Source organism: Pectinophora gossypiella, chromosome 9, assembly GCF_024362695.1.
Source record: "Pectinophora gossypiella chromosome 9, ilPecGoss1.1, whole genome shotgun sequence".
NCBI lineage: Eukaryota > Metazoa > Arthropoda > Insecta > Lepidoptera > Gelechiidae > Pectinophora > Pectinophora gossypiella.
In genome coordinates, this window is record NC_065412.1 from 7,741,013 (window position 1) to 7,763,070 (window position 22,058).

The following is a 22,058-nucleotide window of genomic DNA, read 5'->3' on the forward strand; positions in this document are numbered from 1 at the left end:
TTACCTACAATTCAGTTTCCAACCGTAACCTACCTAAACTCATGACTTCACCTAACCTAACCTAACATTAAGCTAATCTCTTTGAATAGTACATTAGTATTTATTCAGCAGAGTATGAATATTTTCGGTAAGCAGGATTTCATTGTAGAATTGTTATGAGTTTTGATGAGTTACTTATCTGTTGGTGAAAATTCAGCTTGAACTGTAGGGAGCCTGCACTAAATGCCCCTGTTTCGCTATTAGAGCTACATACTTACTTAATATATTTTTACATGATGTAGCCATTTTCAGTACTAAAGCTAAGCTAGTCGTTATATAAAACAGTATAAACACTGTACAGTTTGTTTTATTTTATTATTGGGTTGTATTTAAATATACTTCGGCAGCCATGTTTTTTGTCCCGTTTTGTTAAGAAGTACTTTTAAGAAAGCAGAGAAACTTCCGTTTTTTTCATTTAATGGAACAGATTTTACTGTCGCAACTAAGGCCCATATCAAACGTGTGCGCGATCGCGCCGCGTTTGTAATGGGCCGTCTTCACTGTCTCCTTAACAAGCGAAGTAAATTGTCCCTTAGGAATAAGGTGAAAATCTACACGACTTGCATCCGTCCGATCATGACCTATGCAGGGGTAGTTTTCGCTCACGCGAGTCCCTCTCAAATTCATCGTCTACAGGTAATACAAAATCGTTTCATGCGGAAAGCCACGGGAGCTCCGTGGTTCCTTCGCAATGAAAATCTGCACATTGACCTAGGTCTGACAACCATTGCCCAATGGCTCAAATTAGCTTCCAAACGTTTTTTCGATTCTGCTCCGCACCACCCATATCCCCTGGTAGTTGCGGCTTCCGAGTACATTCCGCTTAGGGACGGTACTGAAAAGTATCGGCGTCCGAAGGACGTAATATACGATCCCGACGACCCGATCACTCTAGCCATAGAGGCAGCCAATCAGCTCGCGACACCAAACACTTCAGGTCCCCGATACCGACCCCGCCGGCGTGGTCGACGATTTCCCTCATTCAGCGCTTATCGCTATCGACCCACTAGGGTCGATTAATTCTTTCAAATATTTTTCCTCCCAGACGACGCCCTGAGCCGAGGTTCGCGCCCAACTGGGCACCCTCAGGACTGTTGTCTTAAACGTTGTACCGGGTGAGAGCCTTCAGCGCTCCCCATTTGTCCGGCCAAGTAGTTAATGCCATCTGCGGCAAATCTACAATAAGTCACGTCAAAAAAAAAAAAAAAGAAAAAAAAACTGTCGCAACTTTTAAGTAGATTATGTATTTTTCCAATTGAAGTATATTATTTTAGACATTTACTTCTAACAATATATAATAATGCAGAATGATTATTATATTTTCGTTGCTTCTGTTTACAAAATATAAAATGACAATTACTTAGTACGTGCCACAAAAGAAGTCTCGCGGCCACGCGGAATTATTGCTTATGACATGTCATTTAGTTCCTATTTTGGACCCCAATACCTAGATTGTTGTGGTTGGCGATTTCCCTCTTTCAGCGCTTATCGCTATCGGCCCAATAATCTTCTCAGACGACGCCATGACCCGAGGTTCGCCCCCAACTGAGCACCCTCAGGCCTGTTATATGAAATTTTGTACCGGGCCATCAGCGCTCCCCATTTGTTCGACCAAGTAGCTAATCCCATATACGGCAACTCTGCTTCTTCGATCATATTATTGGTTTAGTTTTATTGAAATCCGCGGGACTTCTTTCGTGGTATGTACTCTAGTTTGTAGAATTTTATTCGTAAAATTTATACTTACGGTTAACAAGCTAACAAACTAATCCGATAGGTAATAATAGGTTTTTGCCCTGTCTTGTTATTAACTAAGCTTATAATAATTAAAATATGCATAGTAAACCCAAAAGGCGAATCTAAATGAGGCCTAAACTAACGGGATAAACAACAAAATAGGGTTGAATGTAGTGAAATTTATTCAACCCCAAAGAGTGTCAGTTTACGAGGTCATAAACCGACATGGCGGGGTGAGGCTGTTGCGAAGATATAAATATACAGACACGGTCAAACCTTCACAAATTCATATTTAGTGTGTACTAGCTGTAGCTGTTCCTCGTGAAGATTTGATTATGAAGATTAAGAAGAACAAATGCATTGCATTCTGGTATCCAAGAAAACGCGGAACACAGTTTCGAAGACGGGAAAATGGCAGCAAAGCTACAATCGCAAAAACATGGACCAGAACAGCAATGAATAGGGAAAATGGAAAGGAATGGAGGAACCTTTCCCAAAATTGGGCAAACAAAACAGTTGTCGATGTATTTTTTTTTCTTTACTAGGTAAATTATAAATTATTTCAGTACCTAACACGTAACTAATTAATTTTAAAATGTAAAAGTTGTCTGAAATAACGATTTGTTTTAACTAATTGACAGAAGGCAAACCTTGATACCAAACCTTTGCTACACCCGATAATTTAGGTAAAACAGTGCAAAACTTGAGTTTCCGTCCATTTATATAACGCAGAACATTCCTTTATTTTCTTTATCCATATGTCAACCGTTTCATGCGATAATTTGGTATGTTGTCACAATACGGTTCATCACATGCATCTTAAGACTTCATGTCAAATGTGCCTGCAGGTCGTCCTGATAGATTATGGTTAGTCTATAAGTAGATCAGATTGTGGGTTGATAGAGGCTATGGAATACCTGACCTGTCAAGTCTTCAGGTTAGGTAAGCGGACTCTGTGAAAAACGGAATAATGCTTATATTTCCTAACAATGTATTTACTTACAAAAAAAAGGTGATCTGGGTCGTACTAATCGTTAATGATTACGAATTTATTTAAAATGTATCGTAGAAAATATCTAAAATAATATGTATCCTTCGATCTATCTCTGCGGAAGGAAGTGAACCGCTACGACATAATGGTTGTCAATTACCAAGTTTGACTTCGACGACAACTTTGTCAGGGATCTGAAAGTCATTGAACGGTGTTAATTAAATTCGTTTTCGCCTAATATCCCCGATAAATTGCAGGTCTAATTGAATTCCTGTCATCAAACAAGCTGTCAAAGATATTTCATTAATTTGTATCAGCATTGCGTCTTAATGAAGCAAAAGTATCCTGAATATGAAATGAATTAAGTGCACCAATGATATACTGTAGATATGTGTCTAAACTCATATTTAGCCAACTGTAGCTTATCTTGTACAGTTCGCGTCCAATAAACCGACAGCGTCAAAAATTGTTAAAATGCTACCTATCTTCTTTAGTCTAATGCTATCTGTATTCGCGTGTTATCTTTGTTCGTCATTTATTTGTGAAACAAGAATTGAACAAAACTTATTCTTAATATAAAACATCATTGGACTATAAAGATATACAGAATCTAAAGATAAGTTATCCGGGGCAAGAATCAATTTATCGCGCTACGAGTACCACCTCGGGGGAAATCAGTATCCACGAGTGAAGGTCGATCAGGTGAAAATAGCTGAAAGTTCGTATATATGGGTATCCTACCAAATAATAAAATTTTAGTATTTACTTTTTAATAGATATCGTCTGTCAGAAATAAATACAACAAAAATATAATTATTTTTTACTTCATATCTCTTATAAACGTGTTAGCAATGTGATAGATTAGTAATAAGACGTGGTACTACTCTACTGTATACTATTACCTAGAAAATTGTATTAAGTAGTTGTGTTCTGTAATTACGTTTAGTAAAATATATAGCGAAGTTTATACTACAATACGGCGTTCTTAGTGCAGCCTTTAATTTTACAAATTAATATTGAAGCCCTTACAAATTAGTGACACTGACAATGTTGCACAACAAACCTGTTATACTACTTACTTTAGTTACTGTAATTTACAGCAATAAAGAATAATCGTACAAAAAACCTTGATTTTTATTATTATTAAGTACCATATGAAAACACCATATGTTTTTGTTACTTATAAGAATGTTCTTGAATACTTATTTCCAGGCAGCAATCATAAAGTTGAAGATAGCATAAGCTTGATGATAGACCTGAGGAGAAGAAAATGAATACATTGTTTTAAGTTTACGTGGTTATTATCATAATTAAAACACATAATAACGGGTTTTTACCGCGTTTAAAGCAGGGATATGAGACTCCCGATATTCATCAGTCATCGCGTGATCATGGCACTTGCAACAGTGTCGAAATATCGGGAGTCTCATATCCTTGCTTTAAACTAAAAAATGAATAATTTAAAATCATGTTGTATTAAACAAAAAATTTACCTATTATGATCATTAACAGGTTCAAACTGAAATAGGTATTTAAAGTTTATAGACCGCCGAACATTCTGTAACAGAACCCTATCATTATACAAACACTACACCGTCTGTTGTTACGTCCATCGTAACTTTCAATGGATGTATCTAATGAACCGTTATACGTAGCCAGTTGAAATTTACACAGATTATGTATTATTATGACGCATTTATCAACAAATATACAAGAAGTATTTAATATACCATAAGGAATGCTTTTTTCCTAGATAGTTTTCGTTCTATAGAACAAAGAGTAATAATACTGTAAGAGCCCTCAGCGCTTCCCATTTTGTCTGGCAAAGTAACAAATACCATTCGAGATAAAGCATTAGGAAATCATGTCCTGAATAAATTCAGAATAGTCTGGCTTATGCCAGTAACCAGCTGAAGCTTATAGAAAAGTAAAAGTAATAACATCAGTGAGTGCGTCGAGGCAGAGGTTCCGGAACATGGTGCGGATGGCGACGGTGCGGAACGTGCGCGTCATGATCACCAGTATGGTGGTGCGCGCGCGCTTGTCCCACACGCCCTCCCACCCGCTCATGTACACCGCTGTCCGGAAACTCTCCGCCTGCAAAAATACATCACAGTAATAGCTACATAAGAACACACCTACATAATCTTCTTGGTCGCGAACTTCAGCTCAAGGCATCGTCTGAGAGGATTATGATTTATGTGTTTATAGTTTGGCGGCGAGGGTGTGCTGCCGCCAAAGGATGTTTTCAGGGTATCGAACTGAGCATAGTACCCCGCTAGCCACAAGTTGGTAGTGTGACTAGGGATCGACTATCCAACAGTGTTGTGTTGGAAGCTGTATATATGCGTCTTGCTGTGTAAACTTCGATATCGCGTTTCACGACCGCTTGAAGACTGCATTATTGAATGTGGCGCCATCTGTTGCATGTGAGCGGAACTAGGTGGCCAACTAGTTGGGTCCGCCACAATATCACTTGCCCGTGCTTAGGGAAACTCACAAAAAGAAAATTTAAATTGAAAAAAAAAATCTGACTCGGCCGGTTCTGGAATTTGCAGCTCTTGTCAAGCCGGCGTCAGCTTAATGACGATTATTGACGATATATAGATCAAAAGAATTTCGCAAGGAGGAGGACCCGGTGGTGTAATGGTTAACACGCTCGTCCCGGCTTGACCAGAGCTGCGGGTTCAAGTCCCGTCCGAGTCAGATTTATTTTCGATTTAATTTTTCTCTTTGTGGGTGGATTATGTTTAAAAGAAGGGCCCGGAGTGAACCAATAGAGATAAGCACTGAAAGAGGGAGAGTTTTTGTTTTAGTTTGATTATACTTCGTACTTTGGACGCGTTTTCGTACAAGTTTGCATCATGAATATTTTGTCGCTTGCAACAACTAACTTAAACCCAACCTCTTGCAAGGTTTTCGTATGTAAATCCAAAGTGCGACCGGTTTCATTGCAGTTTTCTGTCGACGTGTAAGCAATGTAATAGAAGTGTAATGTCAGTTCAGGATGCTGTAACACAGTGCATCGTTGAAAAGAAGTGACACGATGTAGGTTACGAGCACATTGCCGGAGTAAAGGAGTCAGTATTGGAAACTTCTACGTTTTCTTCCTCTGAGGGTCTTTCCGTTTTTTAACTAATGTTACTGGTCATTAAAGTTGAACTCTGTAATATATCTCAGAATACTCTCTTTACTTACCTTTTCAATCAGCAAGTCACCATAGTAACACGGGCAGTAGCTCAGTATAAACGTGGCACCAAACAACGTTATAAACTCCAGATCAACACCACCCCTATCAAAAGTCTGTAATGCATTTATATTGAATTAAGTTTCCTTTGTTTAAAAAATCGTATCATTAAGATAATTATAGTTTGTTTTCTCTACTTCGTATAGCTAGACAGGTACTATGTTTTAATAACATAGAGATATTTTATTCAACAAGTTCTTTGAGAATTAATGAAGATGAAATGGGGAGCGCTGAGGGCTCTAGCCCGTAAAAAACTTCAAGACAACAGGCCTGAGGGTTCTCAGTTTTTCAACAACTTACCTCCAGTATTTCATAGGCTAAGATCGGTAGCATAACAGCAGTTCCTTTTAAAGTCAGTTCATATAACAATTTGAAACCCGTCTGAATATCCTCAACGAACCTAAAAAAAAAACATCACTCAATATATGGTCTTTTAGTTCTATTACGACTATAATAAAGATGTTAAAATAAGGGTAATGTTAGAAAAGCAATCATGTTTTTCTCTTTCAGGAAAATGGGTAGGGTCCTACCTGTATATATCCTGTAATTGCTTGACGATAATTTTCAAATTGTAATTTTTCTCTTGGTCACTCCCTCCTTCGGATATGAGCTGTTTCACTTTTATTTTCAACAACTCTAACTGACCACACGCGTGCAATATGAACATTGGCGCCAAAGGTACCACACCCGAATACATGACCACATTGTAAACGTCTATGTAGCACTGCAGCGCATAAAGCAGAACATACGGTACAACGTGAAATTTGACTTTCTCTATAGCATCTGGATATGTCAGTTCGTAAAATTCAATTAATTGTGTTTCCCCCATGGCGTAATAGTAGAACATCAGCGCAAAAGACTTGACTAGAAATAAAAGACTAGTAAGAACAACTATTAGAAACCAGATATTGACCAACCAAACCCCTCTTTTAGCGTATTTCACTACCAGCGCTCGTTCTTCCAAAGGCAATAACTTGGCCATTTCATAGTCCTTCTTCATAGTATCAAACAAACCAATCAGCAAGTCCTGATGATACAATAGCATCGTATATTTAAAAGTTATTACACAATATATGACAAGAATGCTCATGTTAGCTACAGCTTTACTTATGTTGTTTTTGATATCATATACAATCGTGCTGTATGCTATGAAACTACAACCCACCAAATACATTCCGTACGTCAAAATAAATTGAGCTACCCATTTTTTGTCTTTGGGTATATCTGGATGAGAGCGGTTAAATTTTAAACAAAACATAGGGATTCTGAATAGATAGTCAAAATTCAAATCCATTTTCAGTTTACAGAACTTGGTAGTGAGCAGTAGAACAGAATCTTGTAAGTAATAAATTAAGCTAGAAACGGCGGCAATATTCACAACATGTTACAACTACCTATTTGACAAATTGCCGTGTTAAGTTCCAACTTCATGTTTCAGGATAAGTTGCTTACAAAACTACAGTATGGTTCCTGTTTTTTTTTTTAGTTCCAGTTTTTTTATTCCATTTTCAACTAGGTATAACTTTCGTAAAAAATGGATAAAAATCTGAACAATTACTTTATGCACGATAAAGTGCAAAAGTTTAACCAGTTTCTTGCAAAGTAATAAATTAATTGGTAACACTTAAGACCTCCTGGTTATATGTTGTTTCTGTAATAGACCAAAAACTCCTACAAAAACATACATTTTATAATTATGACAACTAATGGTTTATAATTCACCACTGTTTACAAATAATTCGTTGGGCTCAATGACTGCAGTTTTGCTCTTTGATTGTACCTACCTAACACATAGAGTATTTAAATTACTGAAGACTCTGTTTTTCATGTTTCAGCTAATTTTTTATATGTAAATTTTAAGACTGTTGGTATTATAATGCATTTCACGGTGATAAATTGTACTTAGTCAATTCTATGTCTCTTGGTATCAAGAATTGTCTTGACATGACTGCGTTGTTCTTGTGTTCGCGAAACTTTGTTTGCTGCTTCATTACCAATATGCTTACCAAGAGGTTGCAGAAGAATTTTATGAATTTGTGCTTTTTAAATGTATACTTATTTTCCATAAGGATTCATCACATTGTTTTCCGCCCTAGCAAGCACGTGACATCATAATACAGATACATACATACATAAACTCACGCCCGTAATCCCTAATGGGGTGGTCAGAGCCACAAGTAATCAAAGACACATTGCAGCCACTGTAGATACGATGTCGAAAGCTGCACAACACACAATACACATAATACTTATCACGAAACATTTTGAATCAATGATTTTGAGGTAAAGCAATTTTTCCTGCAGCTTTTTTGAAACCACTTGATTTGTCATGAAATAAAACTTAAATCTTTCCGTATGGACCATCTCTTTGTGTGGACTGTCTCTCAACATTTTTTAAAATTATTAAACTCATTCCATAAATGATTACCTATTATTAACTCACTTTAAAGATAACAATGTGTATATTTTTTTATAAATTAAGTATCTATGTTGGGATCATAGATAGTCGATATCACGTGGCTTCCAGAATTTGTTCCCGGTTACTGGCAATAGGCTCGCCCCCTATCACATGAGACTTATACATAGCTGGCGAGGTATGTACCCCTTTGGGGATACAGGCGTGATGCTTTCTTACGTTACTTTTTATCTGGAATTAAAATATTCATAAGTACCTACCTGTATTTCTAATATACACAGCGGAATTAAATAATTTCATAAGTTTTAAAAGCAACACTGGTGCTAATTCCTGTAAACACCATCTAATTTTATTTTAAGTTATATCTGTCATTTTCTTATCCGCCTAAAAGGAAAGGGACGGGAAATCGACAAGCATAAAATTTATGGAACACACGTCAATTTTAAGTACAAATCTAAAAAAACCGTCTAAAAATTGTACATTGGCCAATAACCCGAAAGAATTAAGTTGACACCAATAATAGGTACCTTTTTGATGCGCCCGGGTTATTCATTCATTTACTCATTCTTCCTAAAATTAAGAGCTGTCAATCATCCGTCCCTTTCCTTTTCGGCGGATAAGAAAATGACAGGTATAACAAAGTAAAATTAGGATGTGTCTGCAGGAATCGTGGCCATTATCTTTTTTAAACACCATGTCGATTCATTTCTTGTAAGTGATCTTAGAGGTAGATTACGTTCATAGTTATCAATAAGCATCGCTAAAGCGTGCTTTGTAATCAGTGTTTTGTAAAAGCCTTTCGTAAATGACTGTGTAAAAAACGTTTCATAATTTGCTCGTCCTAAGGAGGTATGAAATCTTTTTAGTATTGACTGCATTCAAGGTTTTGTTTCCTAGTTATTTGAAACTTTGCACTCTTCAAGCAATTTGTTTGTGTATTGATTGACACTCTTCTTCTTTTTTCTTTACAAATCTTTTTTTTTGGACTTTGGTTTACATCCGCTACTTACTAGCATAATTTATTTTTGAATTTCTATATTCGTGTGATACTTGTTCGGAAACACTTAAGTACTTATCGCCCTAAGTTTTGATACACAGGTATATTGCCAACGTCTGAGCTAATTAGTCTAAAAATACAATAACAATAGAAACATCATAATTTAAATATACATAATTTTAATATAATATTAAAAAAAAATACAAGTGCATGATTAGTGCAAGTTACAAGTATTTTTGAGACACAGGTAAGTAGAATTATATCCTATACCTAAAGGTTGCCTAGAAGAAATTGCTACCTTAGCAATAAGGCAAGCTTTTGTACCAATTGTTTGTCGTCATTGTTTATGTACTTAATGTGTTTCTTTTGCAGTGATTTTGATGTCATAGATCCCTAAAAAATAACTTTCTAGTGATAAATTAGCTATACGTATAATCTAAGTTGATATTAGATATAGAATACATTGTTATAAGATCTAAACAATAGCTGTGCATAAAAAGTAAATAAAAGTAATTTTCTGTATGGCAAGACGTAAAAAACGTAAATTGATGTAGAGTCGCCGTTGCTTACGACCAAGCAGCTAGTAAGAAGTTGAATATAGCATACGCTTGGTGATACACCTGGAACAAAACAAAATAATGTTTAAGTAACGTAACAAATCATCATGTCTGTACCAAAGGGTTATGCGCCGTGAAGAGGTCACATTGTTACAGTCAGAGACTATTGCCATTATCCGAGCACAAATCCCGGAAACCAGGTGATAACACAAAGAGAAAATTTATCGAAAGAAAATCTGACTCGGACGGGACTTGAACCCGCAGCTCTTGTCAAGCCGGGACGAGCGTGTTCCATTACACCACCGGGTCCTCTTCCGCCCGAGTCAGATTTTTTTTTTCGATTGAAATTTTCTCTTTATGGGTTTCCCTATGCACGGTTAATGTCTAAATAGATAGATAAAGTACTTTATTGAGCACAATGGACATAATACATTGTTTTAAGTTTACGCGATTATTATCATAATTGAAACACATAATAACGGGTTCTTCGCGTTCCCGTGATCATGGCACTTGCAACAGTATCGAAATATCGGGAGTCTCATATCCCTACTTTAAACGCGGTAAGAACTTGTTATTATGTGTTTCAATAATGGGCATAATATACAGAAATAAGGACAACAAATACAGAAAGGCACAACAGGCGGCCTTATTGCTCATACAGCAAATTCAAAAAACCCAATGTTATCTATCTTTAGAGGGGGACAGAGCCACAAGGCAACAGAAGTCAACTTGAGGCTTAGGATAATCCATATAAGTAGAAGGGAGCCGGTGTAGCCCAGTTGGCCGAACGCTTGACTTTCACTGTGAAGGTCGCTTTTTGGAATCCAGCAAGGGTCTGAACCAAAAATACGAAATTGTGTGCGTATTTATGTTTGGATCATAAATGATTATCACGTACCCAGTGCATGTCCGCGGTGGTAGGTAAAATTTAAATATAATACACACACATCACTAATTTAAGAGCCACGCTCTTGTCGGTGTAGCATTCTCCATTCTTGTCTATCAAAGACCAATTCCTTCACCTCCTTATAAGACACGATGTTCGCCTTCTCTTTAATCTGTTCCATGTAAATAATAATACTTATAGGCAAATGGAAATTCATCCACGTGGTACTTCCGTGGCACGGCAGTCCGACAGACCTATTGTTGAATCAACACTCTCAATCACGATCTGCGTAAGACTGAACGACATTGATCCGAGGGCGACTCATGCACAAATCCACGAACAACGAAAGCGTTGCACTGAATAGCCCCTAAGATTTTTGCCACCGTTGCTGCGCCGTAGCGTCGAAGCACAGGTGTAGATACGTTCATGAGGGCATTTAACATTTTATAGAAACGGATGCACTTGCTCGGCGGTGAAGGAAAACATCGTGAGAAAACCTATATTCCCGGACTGGTTTTTCCTTTGCGGGTTGGTAGGTTCGAAGGCTGTCGCTACTAAAAATATCGAATCCGTCAAATCTTCAAGTCTTCCCTGACAAAAACGGGATAACGCGATGAGAAGCGTATGCTTACGTCTGTGAGTGCGTCGAGGCAGAGGTTCCGGAACATGGTGCGGATGGCGACGGTGCGGAACGTGCGCGTCATGATCACCAGTATGGTGGTGCGCGCGCGCTTGTCCCACACGCCCTCCCACCCGCTCATGTACACCGCCGTCCGGAAACTCTCCGCCTGCAAAAATACATCATAGTAAAAGCTATATAAAGATAATAATGGTCGTGAACATCAGCTAAAGGCGTCTTCTTAGGAAATTATGTTTAAAACCCCCGATTGCGGACCAATAGCAATAAGCACTGAAAGAGGGAACAAGTCAGGAACATTTTGTTGAATATAGTGCTAAGTACCTACTAACCCTTTCAATAAGCATATCGCCATAGTAGCAAGGGCAGTAGCTTAATAAGATGGCACCCCAAAAGAGAACAATAAATTCCATACTGATACTGCCACGTTTAAATGTCTGAAACATAGAAGATTCTTAATTAATACACTAATATTATGAAGAGGTAAAGTTTGTGAGTTTATTTGTAGAAAGTTATTTTCCGAACTACTAAACGGATTATAAAAAATAAAATATTATTTCACTGAATACCTAGAAGAAAGCTACATTATTTAATCAAACAATCAATATTCCTTCCTGAGTGACATAGGATATAATTTGATTGTGATTAAATGTTTGACCAAGGAATTGACTATGTGAGGCATTTTTGAAGGTATTTTTTGAAGTAAGTATGCTATAATAAAAAACGAATCTGAATATTAGTTTTTAAATTTTAATTTTTTTTGTAAAATTTCTCCTAAAGTAGACTTTGCTTTGCGTAGTTTGTATTAAAATGTTAATAGTGATATTTTAAGGTAATGTCTCCAACCAAAAAAAATAAATAATAAAAAGTTTATTCAGGTAAAACCTACGACACACATATACATTTATAACATTAAAAAATAGATACATTCATATTTAGAAAACAAAAAAGAAACAAAACAAAAAAAACACAAAAAAACAAACAAAAAAAAATATGGGTGCCGCAGCTCACCAAAAAAGGCCAGGGTTCAGTGAAAAACCCAGAGGACAACACTGATTTTTAATCCACGCCGATCGGTGAAACGCAAACTATTACTCAGGCCCAATAATATTTTGTTATTTTTTCATTTCTTTACTTAGTGTAGTTTCTGCTTCTAATAAACATGATGGGGGTTAGGGACGCTAATTATTATTGAAGTTATTTCGTTAAGTTTGTTAACCGCACACTTGTAGGACACCTTATTCTAGTGATGTCCGTAGATTACTTATACTAAATTGTATTTATTATAAACGGCAACGAAAATTTGGGTAAACAGACTAGCTTCGCAGGTCACATGAAGGTCAAATAAATACACGATTATCGCAAAATTAAACACCATCTGGCTGACGTGAGAGCTAAAAAAATAGAGAAATAAAGCTAATTAAGACGAAATCTCGAGTCTTGGAACTAGCGTAACTTTTTTTCCCTAACATACCGAATTGGGCACGGGTCAACTAATTAGATCTTATATAATTAAAGAAACTTTTTTTTATTTATTTTTTCATACCAACGTACTTAACAGTTACAGTGTAAGTAACAGAGTAAAAAAACTTAAGTGATACAATATGACTTTGTATTATATATTTGTATCATAATATATTTGTATTTTATATCAGTAAAGCATAACTTTTCGTAAAATTTTCAAAAACTTACATCGATAAGGCTGAATGTTATAATCGGCAACATAATAGCAGTTCCTTTCAAAGTGAGCTCATATAGAAGTTTGAAGCCAGTCTGAATCTTTTCCACAAAACTAAAAATAATAAATACGGATATAAAATTCGAAACGTAAATGTATTTTTTCTAAACATACCTTTGATCAAATAAAAATATACATTTTATGCTTACGTGTAAATATCCTGCAACTGCTTGACAATAATATTCAGTCTCATTTTTCGATCTTGAAGGCTCTTCACTTCCTCGCTGAATAGCTTATCCATTCTCATTTTCAACATCTCCAACTGTCCGCAAGCGTGCAGCATGAACGCTGGCGCAAGCGGTACCACGCCGACATACATCGTCGCGGAGAAAAAGTCAAAGTAGTACAGAAGGCCATAAAGAATAAGAAATGGAACTACTTTAAATTTTATCCTTTCAATGGGTTCAGGATAAATCAGGTGATACAACTCCACCGCCTGAGTTTCTCCCATAACGTAATAATAGAACGTTAAGTAAAAGGATTCAAAAGGAAATACGAGGCTGGTACAGATTGATATGTATAGCCATATCTTCGCGATCCATGATCCTTTCTTTGCGTATGTTACAACCAGCGCCTTTTCTTCTTCGGGCAATGTCAAAGCTACTACATAGTCCTTCCTGACTGTGTTTATCAGACTCAATATAACTTCCCGATGCATCACTAGTAGTGCGTATTTCAGGGTTACGACGGAGTACATCACCATCAAACTCATGTTGGCTACAGCCTTTGTCAAGTCAATTTTTATCTCATGTACTATTGTGCTGTAGAGTATACTGGAACTCGGCACCAAATATAACCCGTACATCAGAATAAATTGGACAACCCATTTCTTATCTTTCTTTATTTCTGGATGTGACCGATTAAAATTCAACGAAAATACAGAATATTTAAACAGTTTATTGAAATTTAACTCGAAATTTTCGTCAGACTTCACCGAATCCACCGTCATTATCAATATACACTTGCACGTTACCGGTTCACTTAAATTCTGATATGAAAATGTAGACTTCAAATAAAGAGTCGTGTTTGCAAACACTTCCCTTTACTTATATTATTCATGCTAAGCTTTGTGTTGTGACAAAGTATATATCTACTTCAAGCAGAAAGACAAGAAATTATAAGGGTACGGTCTAACATACTATACTTGTTTATACACATCTACTAACTATACAATTTTCTGCTGGTAACGATTTGGTTCTGGTGTCGCCAATGTGTAATTATCGAATTAAAAATCCACATTTGTTATTTTTAAAATGTCGTCTTTCATTAATATTATAATTTAAGTATTTATTTACTTATACATTGTTTGAGGATTATGCGGTTACTATTTTCGGCAGTCTCATAAAATTATCCCTGATGTAACGCGATGTTGAGTTCAGTTTATTGTATAGCCGAAAAGCAAGAACAGCATAAGCAAGAAGCGTTTTAACATCAGATTTTCATTTCATAGCTTAACAAGTGAACCCTAATAAAATTAGACATTAATATAAAGACTATAATCTGCGTCTAGTCGCATCATAATTCCTGTAATCTCAGTCCCTAGAAAACTTGTATTAGAGCCTTTATACACTGCCACTTTTGCAGTGATGCAAAATGAGCGGCAGCGCAATTATTGTTCTGATCAGCTCTTTTTTTTGACGTGACTTATTGTATAATAATAATTATAATTGACGTGACTTATTGATGACATTAACTACTTGACCGGATAGTAAGGCGACAGCATCGCTTCTTTGTATCGATTCAATCTTCTTCTTCTATTGTCTGGGTTGTGAGGTGAATTACAAAAACATGTCAGGGTTATTGAGCCGCCAAAGGCCCCTGACATGGCTCACGTAACGACTACTTACTTACTTCAGTAAGTAGTAACCGGGAACAACGGCTTAACGTGCCATCCGAAGTACGGATCATCTTACTTATCTTTTTATTTCTCTTTTGTTTTTTCCTGTTTGTGCAATAAAGTATTTGTTATGTTATGTTATGTTACTTTTTGCGCAATCAGGTGATCAGCCTGTAACGTCCTAACCAAACTAGGGATCACAAAGTGATTTTTGTGATATGTTCCCACCGGGATTCCAACCCGGGACGCCCGGATCTCCGGTATGGTATTCAATCGTAATGCAGGATCGTGATTGCATTGATGTAGATGTTCGTAAGTATGCGATGCAGACGCGGTTTTAATATACATAAACCAATAGACTCGTGGGTAAAGGGGGATGGAATACGTATGCGCTACTAAAAGTAATGCAGTCGCGATGGTGTACAGTTTGACGTTTCGCGCTTGCATCGCGATTGTCTCGCTGCAAAAAGTCGGAGCGTGTAAAGGGCCTTAATATTGAAAGAAAAGTATTATTGATTGATTGATTGATTGACATGTTATTTTGCTTTGAAATTAACTCAATATGCCTATATTCCCAACAGAATTCTAGGATCCTTAAAAGAACACGGGCATACGCTACCACACAGCATTATTCCAGTATTGCATACACAAATAGGCTTCGCAAACAGAACATTACAATGCTCGTGTCACAATTCGTTATTTATACTATGTTAGTGAAATAACTTGATACCAGACCAACATGGCGCCTAATTCATTAATCCAAGAGAACAGTTTCGCCTGAAGCGTGTAAATATTTGAGCGAGCGACCCTCAAACTCAAAACTTCAAGAATAATTCATCATATCAGAACGTACCCTCAACTTTATTACATGGCCATGCTTTGTTTAATTATTCTAGCTTATCCTTCGCCACTTTCCGACAACTTTGCGGGTCAAATAGGGATTGATACTATAAGCTACTTTATCTATTCACTCAAGCACTACAATTGCGTCTTTGACATCTAAATGGTCTGACAAACATATGCAACTTTTTGAAGATAAATAACTTTTAATATAAAATATATATGGTATACCTAAAGTTCTTACTTACTAACTTACGTATTACCTACAAATAATTGTGGACGTATTAAACTCAGGTAACAATAACATGGTCAGCCCACGTTGCCCAGGTATAGTTATGCAAACTAGGCAAAGCTCGAGGATCTCGAAACAAAGGATTCGGGCGGTCCACTACCCTGTTCATTTCGGCTTTTAGTATATCCTGTAGTCTCTCTACCACGTCCGGCATTGTTACAGACAAATCTCTGGTTTCACAGGGATCATTCTTGATGTCAAACAAGCACACGTTATCTGAAAATACAGAAATCATTTTATTAGTTACTTACTGATAATTTTCTGATGTACAAGTCAAAATTTACTAATGCATCATTAAACACTTACGTCCATATGAGTAACATAATTTGACAAGGCTATCTGCTTTACAATCTACTCGTATATTGTCTCTCAGGTTGATTTCTTCAATAGGAAATGACTTCTTGAGCTTGTCAAGAACAGAATACATTTTGCTGATTTTAATAGCTTCAATGTATGAAGGCCCAAGGCCGATAATGCCTCTTGAGTTCCCACTGTAATGATCGCTGTAGTCTATCGTAACATTACCAGTGACCAACTTATAATCACCAGAAACAACAGCGCTGAAACTTGTTTCGGGGTAGGTGTAGATTTCAAAAAAGGTATCTCTCCTTGAATTTTGGTTTAAAACAATATCATCCCAAAGATTTACTCCATCTATATTTGAAGGCGGATCAGCACCTATTGCACCAAATAAAGTAGGAATCCAATCTATGATATGCATATTTCCCTTCCATAAATGATTTGAATTGGATGCTAAAGTAGGTGTCCATAATAGTGCTACAGTTCTCACTCCGCCTTCGAATGGAGTAAATTTCGTGCCCCTCAGAGGCCAATTAGAAGCGTAATTTATGCTTCTACCGAATGGCATTCCACCATTGTCCGACATAAATACAATAATAGTATTCTCCAACATTTTCTTCCGTGACAGTGTTTCAATAACATCACCGACACTATCGTCAAGCTTTTTTATCATTGCTGAAACAAAATCTTGCTTCAATACTTCATTTTGTATTCCTAATATCTTCAGGTAGAATTGTGCTTACACAATACAGAATCTATAAATATTTTTTTAGGTCAGTCTTTCTAAGACACACGCTCACGATTACCTGATTACATCCAAAAAGTTACACTGATGTCAATTCTCTTTTAACTCATATCTTACCAGCGAACATTCTCCTTTCGGGTGACTCTATATGCCGAAAGCTACGGACCACGTCTGGTGGAGCCTGCAAGAGGAAGCCGTCTAAGCTACCGTGGGGCGCGGTGTGACTCAACATCAGGAACAACGGCTTTGACTCGTCATGTTTCCTTATAACTGTAAAATAAAACACGAAGTAATAAACAGGTGTTAAAACTGTTTAAGACTCCTTTAGAAAACATTCTAAGCTTTTAAGCAACATAAAATTAGCAGTCTATTTCGATAATAGAATCCCCTTTATTGCCCAATGTTTTAGTTGGGTTTTTGTGGAGTTCCCTTGCGCTAATCAGTTCAGGTTGTTATGACCTGCAAATAAAACTATTAAGACTTACTATGTTTAGCTTCGTCAGTGAACACATCAGTGATATACCCTTCGACATCCCATGCAGCTGATAGGTTTCTATAAAGGTCAAATCCTGATACTTGACCCAAACTCCACTAAAACAATTAGTTAATATTTACTTATTTTATAATCAACAACACCTTTTAACAACATATTTTTTAATAATCAACAGCATATAATATAACTTCGACACTGGACTCATCTATATTATTCTGGTGGACTACACAGTTCTATTACGGTTACTAATCCAAATATTATTTGAAACAAGCAGCAGCGTCACGGATCTTGATTAAACCTAACATGTCTATAGCTGTCTTCCTGTCTTAAACCAATCTTTACCTCATCTTAATAGTTGTGTTATAGATACTCACAGTTTCTTCATTCATATATTCGTAGTAATCAACATATCCACCTCTGTAACCAAAATGAGAGTCGAATCCTCTGGAGGTGGGCAGGTACGCAGTACGAGACTGCCCAATATGCCACTTGCCTACCAAATGAGTAGCGTAACCCAACTGTTTCAAATATTCCGGTAAAATTTTCTCTGTCAAAGGCAGTCCCCTATCTTCGCCATTGGTTAATGGGTAACCGTGCATACCTGAAACGTAAATTATTGGATTAATACGGCTATTAATCCCAAACTACCCATAACAGGACATTTACCTACTATTAGGCCGAAAGTTCATTACGAAGTGGTAGTCAACAGATTAGATCTCAAGGGTCATCGAATAAATGGATCTACTTGTATTATAAACTTATGGATATAGAGATGTGTGTTGGATATAGACATGATATTGTAAAGTGATAGTTTTATACTCAGGCATTGTAAGGTGACCTAATGAAATGACTTGAGTTGTGAAATAATAGTATCTTGTTTCATTTATTTAAAGGTTAAGGAAAAATAAGAAGTTTATATACGTACATTCATTGAAGTTACGATACTCATGGCAAAATAATTCATAGCAAACATTACAGATATGTAATATGTTAGATAAATGTATGTAACGGATACCAGTAAAAATAAATTATTTATAAAAGTCAACATCATATTTCGATTGGAAACGTCTGCAATGTCCATTCATTAAATGAACATCAGATAGGTTACAGCAGGGCTGCTACAATAGTATAATAATAAATTATACTGATAATGTATCGTAATAAACATGAAACAAATACAAAACAATCAAAAAAAAATCTCAAAAGATCAATTAAAGATTTAGTTTTTAAAATACGTATGCTCTTAATCGTTAAATTTGACGAGACTTATGATAATTCTTACATAAGAGATAAGAGATTGGGTAAAAAACTAAGCGACTAAAAATAAGATCGAAAAAGATTAGGTAAAGTTGTATACAGATACAATGTTCCTTACTTCAAAGAATAAAATTTCGATATTATTTATCCCGTACAACTGCTTCGACACAACTTTACAAACCGGGTCCCGATAGTTCCGAATGACAGCCCTAACTTTAATTGGTGTTCAATATTCAGTGTGATTGACATAAAAACTACTGTTTTCGTCTTTAAAAAATATATACAATGATACATACTGAAGTATATTAATTTGATTAAAAAGGTACTTAAATCAACAAAACCTACGTAATGGTTGAATAACGATACAGACGGACATTTAACCAATACGCACTTTAATAAATTAATTAGTGTACCTTGCTGCGGATATTCCAGGTATAGTTTTGTTTATAGAATGTCTTTCAGCGAAGAGTATTTTACCGTAGTGATACATAATATTCCCTATGGTAAGACATGTACCAACTCGTTAACTTATTAAAAGTTGGTCAATTTTCCTTTTCAAAGCCATCTACTCGAATTTCCACAAACCCATATCAATTTTCAAGATAAGTACAACGTACCTACGACTGTAACTACATTGACAATGAATTATGACAAACGAAAAAATGTAGGTATGTGATTGACAAAATTCCATATTACTTATTATTGTTTTCACTATCACGTCTATTGTCATAATCGTTTTATAACTTGGCTAATCCCTTGGTTAAGACAGCAGAACACGATAATGCAAGTCTCATTATCAGTTTTAACGCCAGATGAATGGATAACAAATTATCAATTGAAATGACGAGATAAGATAAACCTGCGTCTTGTATGTTGTATCGTCATTATGTAAGTATTATGTATGGAGACACGTAACAAGTGTAGTGATCAACTTGGCACTTTCTCTTTTTATTTTCAATTCTGACGGCTTCGAACTAAGAGACGTAGTGACTTTTCTGGTAATTTTATAACACTACTTACCTAGTACAAAGAGGCCGCATAAATTAATCCCATTTTGGATCAGATTTCGAGCGAAACCAGTGATTTTATATTTGAAATAAATCATTTATTTTATAATTTTGTTTCGCAACTAGTGAATGCGCGTGGAGATACGCCAATTACTTTTTACGTAGGTGCGGTAGGTAAGTATTTTATAAGTAGTTAATGCCATCTGAGCCAAGTCTGCAATAAATTACATCTAACAAACAATACAGTCTTAAATACCCACAATAGAAAATTGTTACGTTTTTACCTAAGGTATGCGCGTATTTCCCAGTTAACAGAGCAGCTCTTGAAGGGGTGCAAACACAGTGACCGTAGTGTCTCTCCAGGGCCACTCCAGTGTATGCTAACAGGTCTATGTTGGGAGTCAATGTCTGATCCGACCCGTGGAAGCTGACGTCATCCCAGCCCTGAAAATGTTAAATAACTATAATGTGGTTTTACAAATTAGCTAATAAAACTATTTGCCAGTTCTAACTTTTTTATTCCATTTCCAATCGTCTTGGGTGTGCTCCAGCAGCGCTACGGCGTTAGGCATAGAAATGATACTTATTCTTATTAATGATACTTAGTCAATATTGTCACAGTTGGTGCAAATATCGTCTTAATTTTTTCACTTTATTGGTTCTGGAGATTATTCAGACTTAAATTGGATTATGTTACCAAGTAGGTAATGAAGGCGAAATTAAAGTTCAATATGGCTGTCTAAATCTCAAAATATAGAATTTTATAACCACTGGAATCTGATTGCACGTAGATTCTGTGGTTTAGTTTTGATGCTCTGTACAAAAAAGAATTCATCATCACCATCATCTCCCTAGCATTATCTCGTTTTTTCACAGGATCCGCTTACCTAATCTGAAGATTTGACAGATCCGGTTTTTTACAGAAGCGACTGCCTGTCTGACCTTCCAATCCGCGAAGGGAAAATCAGCTCAATACAGAATAGATCACATACCTCCGAAAGATGAATTTCTACCATACAGCGTTTCAAAATTGATATAATTATATAAGATTCCTGGTGAAATCTTAAAAATGTTATCAACCAATTAATGAATACATTATCGCGTCACATAAGAATCTACATAATCTATTTGGGATAGAACAAATTGATTAAGGTTACGATCAATTCAAAACTAGTAACTTTTCTCCCCTCATGTGGGTTGTGAGACTAATGATCGACCACATCAACCCTGGGGTCAGGGTTATAATTGAGCTGCCAAAGACCCCTGACATGACTCCATAAAACGACTAATAGTAGCCGGGACCGACTGCTTAACATGCCGGGTTGGATGACCAAATCTGCTATGTCCTAAGTCCTAACCAAACTATGGATCATAAAGTGATTTTTGTGGTTTGTCCCCGCATCGGACGTGGGCCCAACGTATCAAGTGGTTGATACCACTGGACCAAAGATTCCGTTAAAAAGAAGTAACAGGTAATTGTGTAAGTATATTAATAATAAAAAAGGAAAAAAAAATAAAAAAAATTTAGGGAAGAGAGGAAGGGGTAGACCTAGGATAACATTTATGAAACAAATAAAAGAGAAGAAGGTACAGGTCGTGTCGTATCGGGAGGTGAAGGTTTTGGCAGGAAGAAGAGAGGAATGACGATTACTCCACCGAGAAGAGCGCAGCTCTTAAATAGAGAGAGATTAATAATAAAGTCTAACATTTTACTCACCATATCATCTGCAACGATGAGAACAATATTAGGGCGCATAGAGTTTACTTTAGCAACCATAATTGCCAATATTATTAGTAAAAGGGTAGCAACTGTGCAAAAAACTCCCATTCTGAAATATTAGTTTTTCAAATATTTTATTTACATTCGTTTAAGTACTATTGTTCTCGATATTTATAGAACTAGCAAACACGTGTTACCCAATACGATGTATTGAATGTTTGAAGATAAACTGTCCAATGCATGATTGTGTCATTATAATATGCTCCACCACCCCACCACTTTCCTACGTTAGAAATGGCCTACCCAACAGACAATCCATGCG

At 36.3% G+C, this 22,058-nt stretch overlaps 3 protein-coding genes across 4 annotated transcripts; all 3 read right to left on the reverse strand.

Annotated features, from left to right (window-relative positions):
- Nucleotides 1-4,684: 4,684 nt before the first annotated feature.
- LOC126369791 (uncharacterized) lies at nucleotides 4,685-7,014 on the reverse strand. Its single transcript, XM_050014355.1, has 4 exons — nucleotides 6,545-7,014; nucleotides 6,315-6,414; nucleotides 5,966-6,070; nucleotides 4,685-4,864 (listed from the first exon to the last, which is right to left on the reverse strand). The coding sequence occupies exons 1-4, from the start codon at nucleotides 7,012-7,014 to the stop codon at nucleotides 4,685-4,687; spliced, it is 855 nt and encodes a 284-aa protein (XP_049870312.1).
- Nucleotides 7,015-9,643: 2,629 nt separating this feature from the next.
- LOC126369524 (uncharacterized) lies at nucleotides 9,644-14,895 on the reverse strand. Its single transcript, XM_050014005.1, has 5 exons — nucleotides 13,395-14,895; nucleotides 13,200-13,299; nucleotides 11,840-11,944; nucleotides 11,503-11,658; nucleotides 9,644-10,047 (listed from the first exon to the last, which is right to left on the reverse strand). Exons 1-5 carry the CDS (start codon nucleotides 14,192-14,194, stop codon nucleotides 9,994-9,996), a joined length of 1,215 nt encoding a protein of 404 aa, XP_049869962.1. The 5' UTR covers nucleotides 14,195-14,895; the 3' UTR covers nucleotides 9,644-9,993.
- A 324-nt stretch (nucleotides 14,896-15,219) lies between these two features.
- LOC126369507 (arylsulfatase J-like) lies at nucleotides 15,220-22,012 on the reverse strand. 2 transcript variants are annotated; one of them, XM_050013955.1, is made up of 8 exons: nucleotides 21,934-22,012; nucleotides 21,734-21,845; nucleotides 20,301-20,460; nucleotides 18,127-18,353; nucleotides 17,745-17,850; nucleotides 17,377-17,529; nucleotides 16,521-17,189; nucleotides 15,220-16,430 (listed from the first exon to the last, which is right to left on the reverse strand). In XM_050013955.1, the coding sequence occupies exons 1-8, from the start codon at nucleotides 21,987-21,989 to the stop codon at nucleotides 16,213-16,215; spliced, it is 1,701 nt and encodes a 566-aa protein (XP_049869912.1). In that variant the 5' UTR covers nucleotides 21,990-22,012; the 3' UTR covers nucleotides 15,220-16,212. The 2 variants fall into 2 exon arrangements, with proteins under 2 accessions (XP_049869912.1, XP_049869913.1); XM_050013956.1 differs by lacking the exon at nucleotides 20,301-20,460 and having other exon boundaries at nucleotides 21,734-21,998.
- Between the last annotated feature and the right edge of the window lie 46 nt (nucleotides 22,013-22,058).

Coding starts and splice junctions, on each gene's coding strand:
- LOC126369507 (XM_050013955.1), bottom strand. CDS start 21,989: ATGACACAATCATGCATTGGACAGTTTATCTTCAAACATTCAATACAT. Junction 20,461..21,733: donor TCATCGTTGCAGATGATATG/GTGAGTAAAATG, acceptor TAACATTTTCAG/GGCTGGGATGACGTCAGCTT. Junction 18,354..20,300: donor GAAATACGCGCATACCTTAG/GTAAAAACGTAA, acceptor TTTACGTTTCAG/GTATGCACGGTTACCCATTA.
- LOC126369791 (XM_050014355.1), bottom strand. CDS start 7,014: ATGAAGAAGGACTATGAAATGGCCAAGTTATTGCCTTTGGAAGAACGA. Junction 6,415..6,544: donor CAATTACAGGATATATACAG/GTAGGACCCTAC, acceptor TTTTTTTTTTAG/GTTCGTTGAGGATATTCAGA. Junction 6,071..6,314: donor TAGCCTATGAAATACTGGAG/GTAAGTTGTTGA, acceptor AATGCATTACAG/ACTTTTGATAGGGGTGGTGT.
- LOC126369524 (XM_050014005.1), bottom strand. CDS start 14,194: ATGACGGTGGATTCGGTGAAGTCTGACGAAAATTTCGAGTTAAATTTC. Junction 11,945..13,199: donor TAACATTCAGCCTTATCGAT/GTAAGTTTTTGA, acceptor TCTATGTTTCAG/ACATTTAAACGTGGCAGTAT. Junction 11,659..11,839: donor GCGATATGCTTATTGAAAGG/GTTAGTAGGTAC, acceptor GTATTTTTGCAG/GCGGAGAGTTTCCGGACGGC.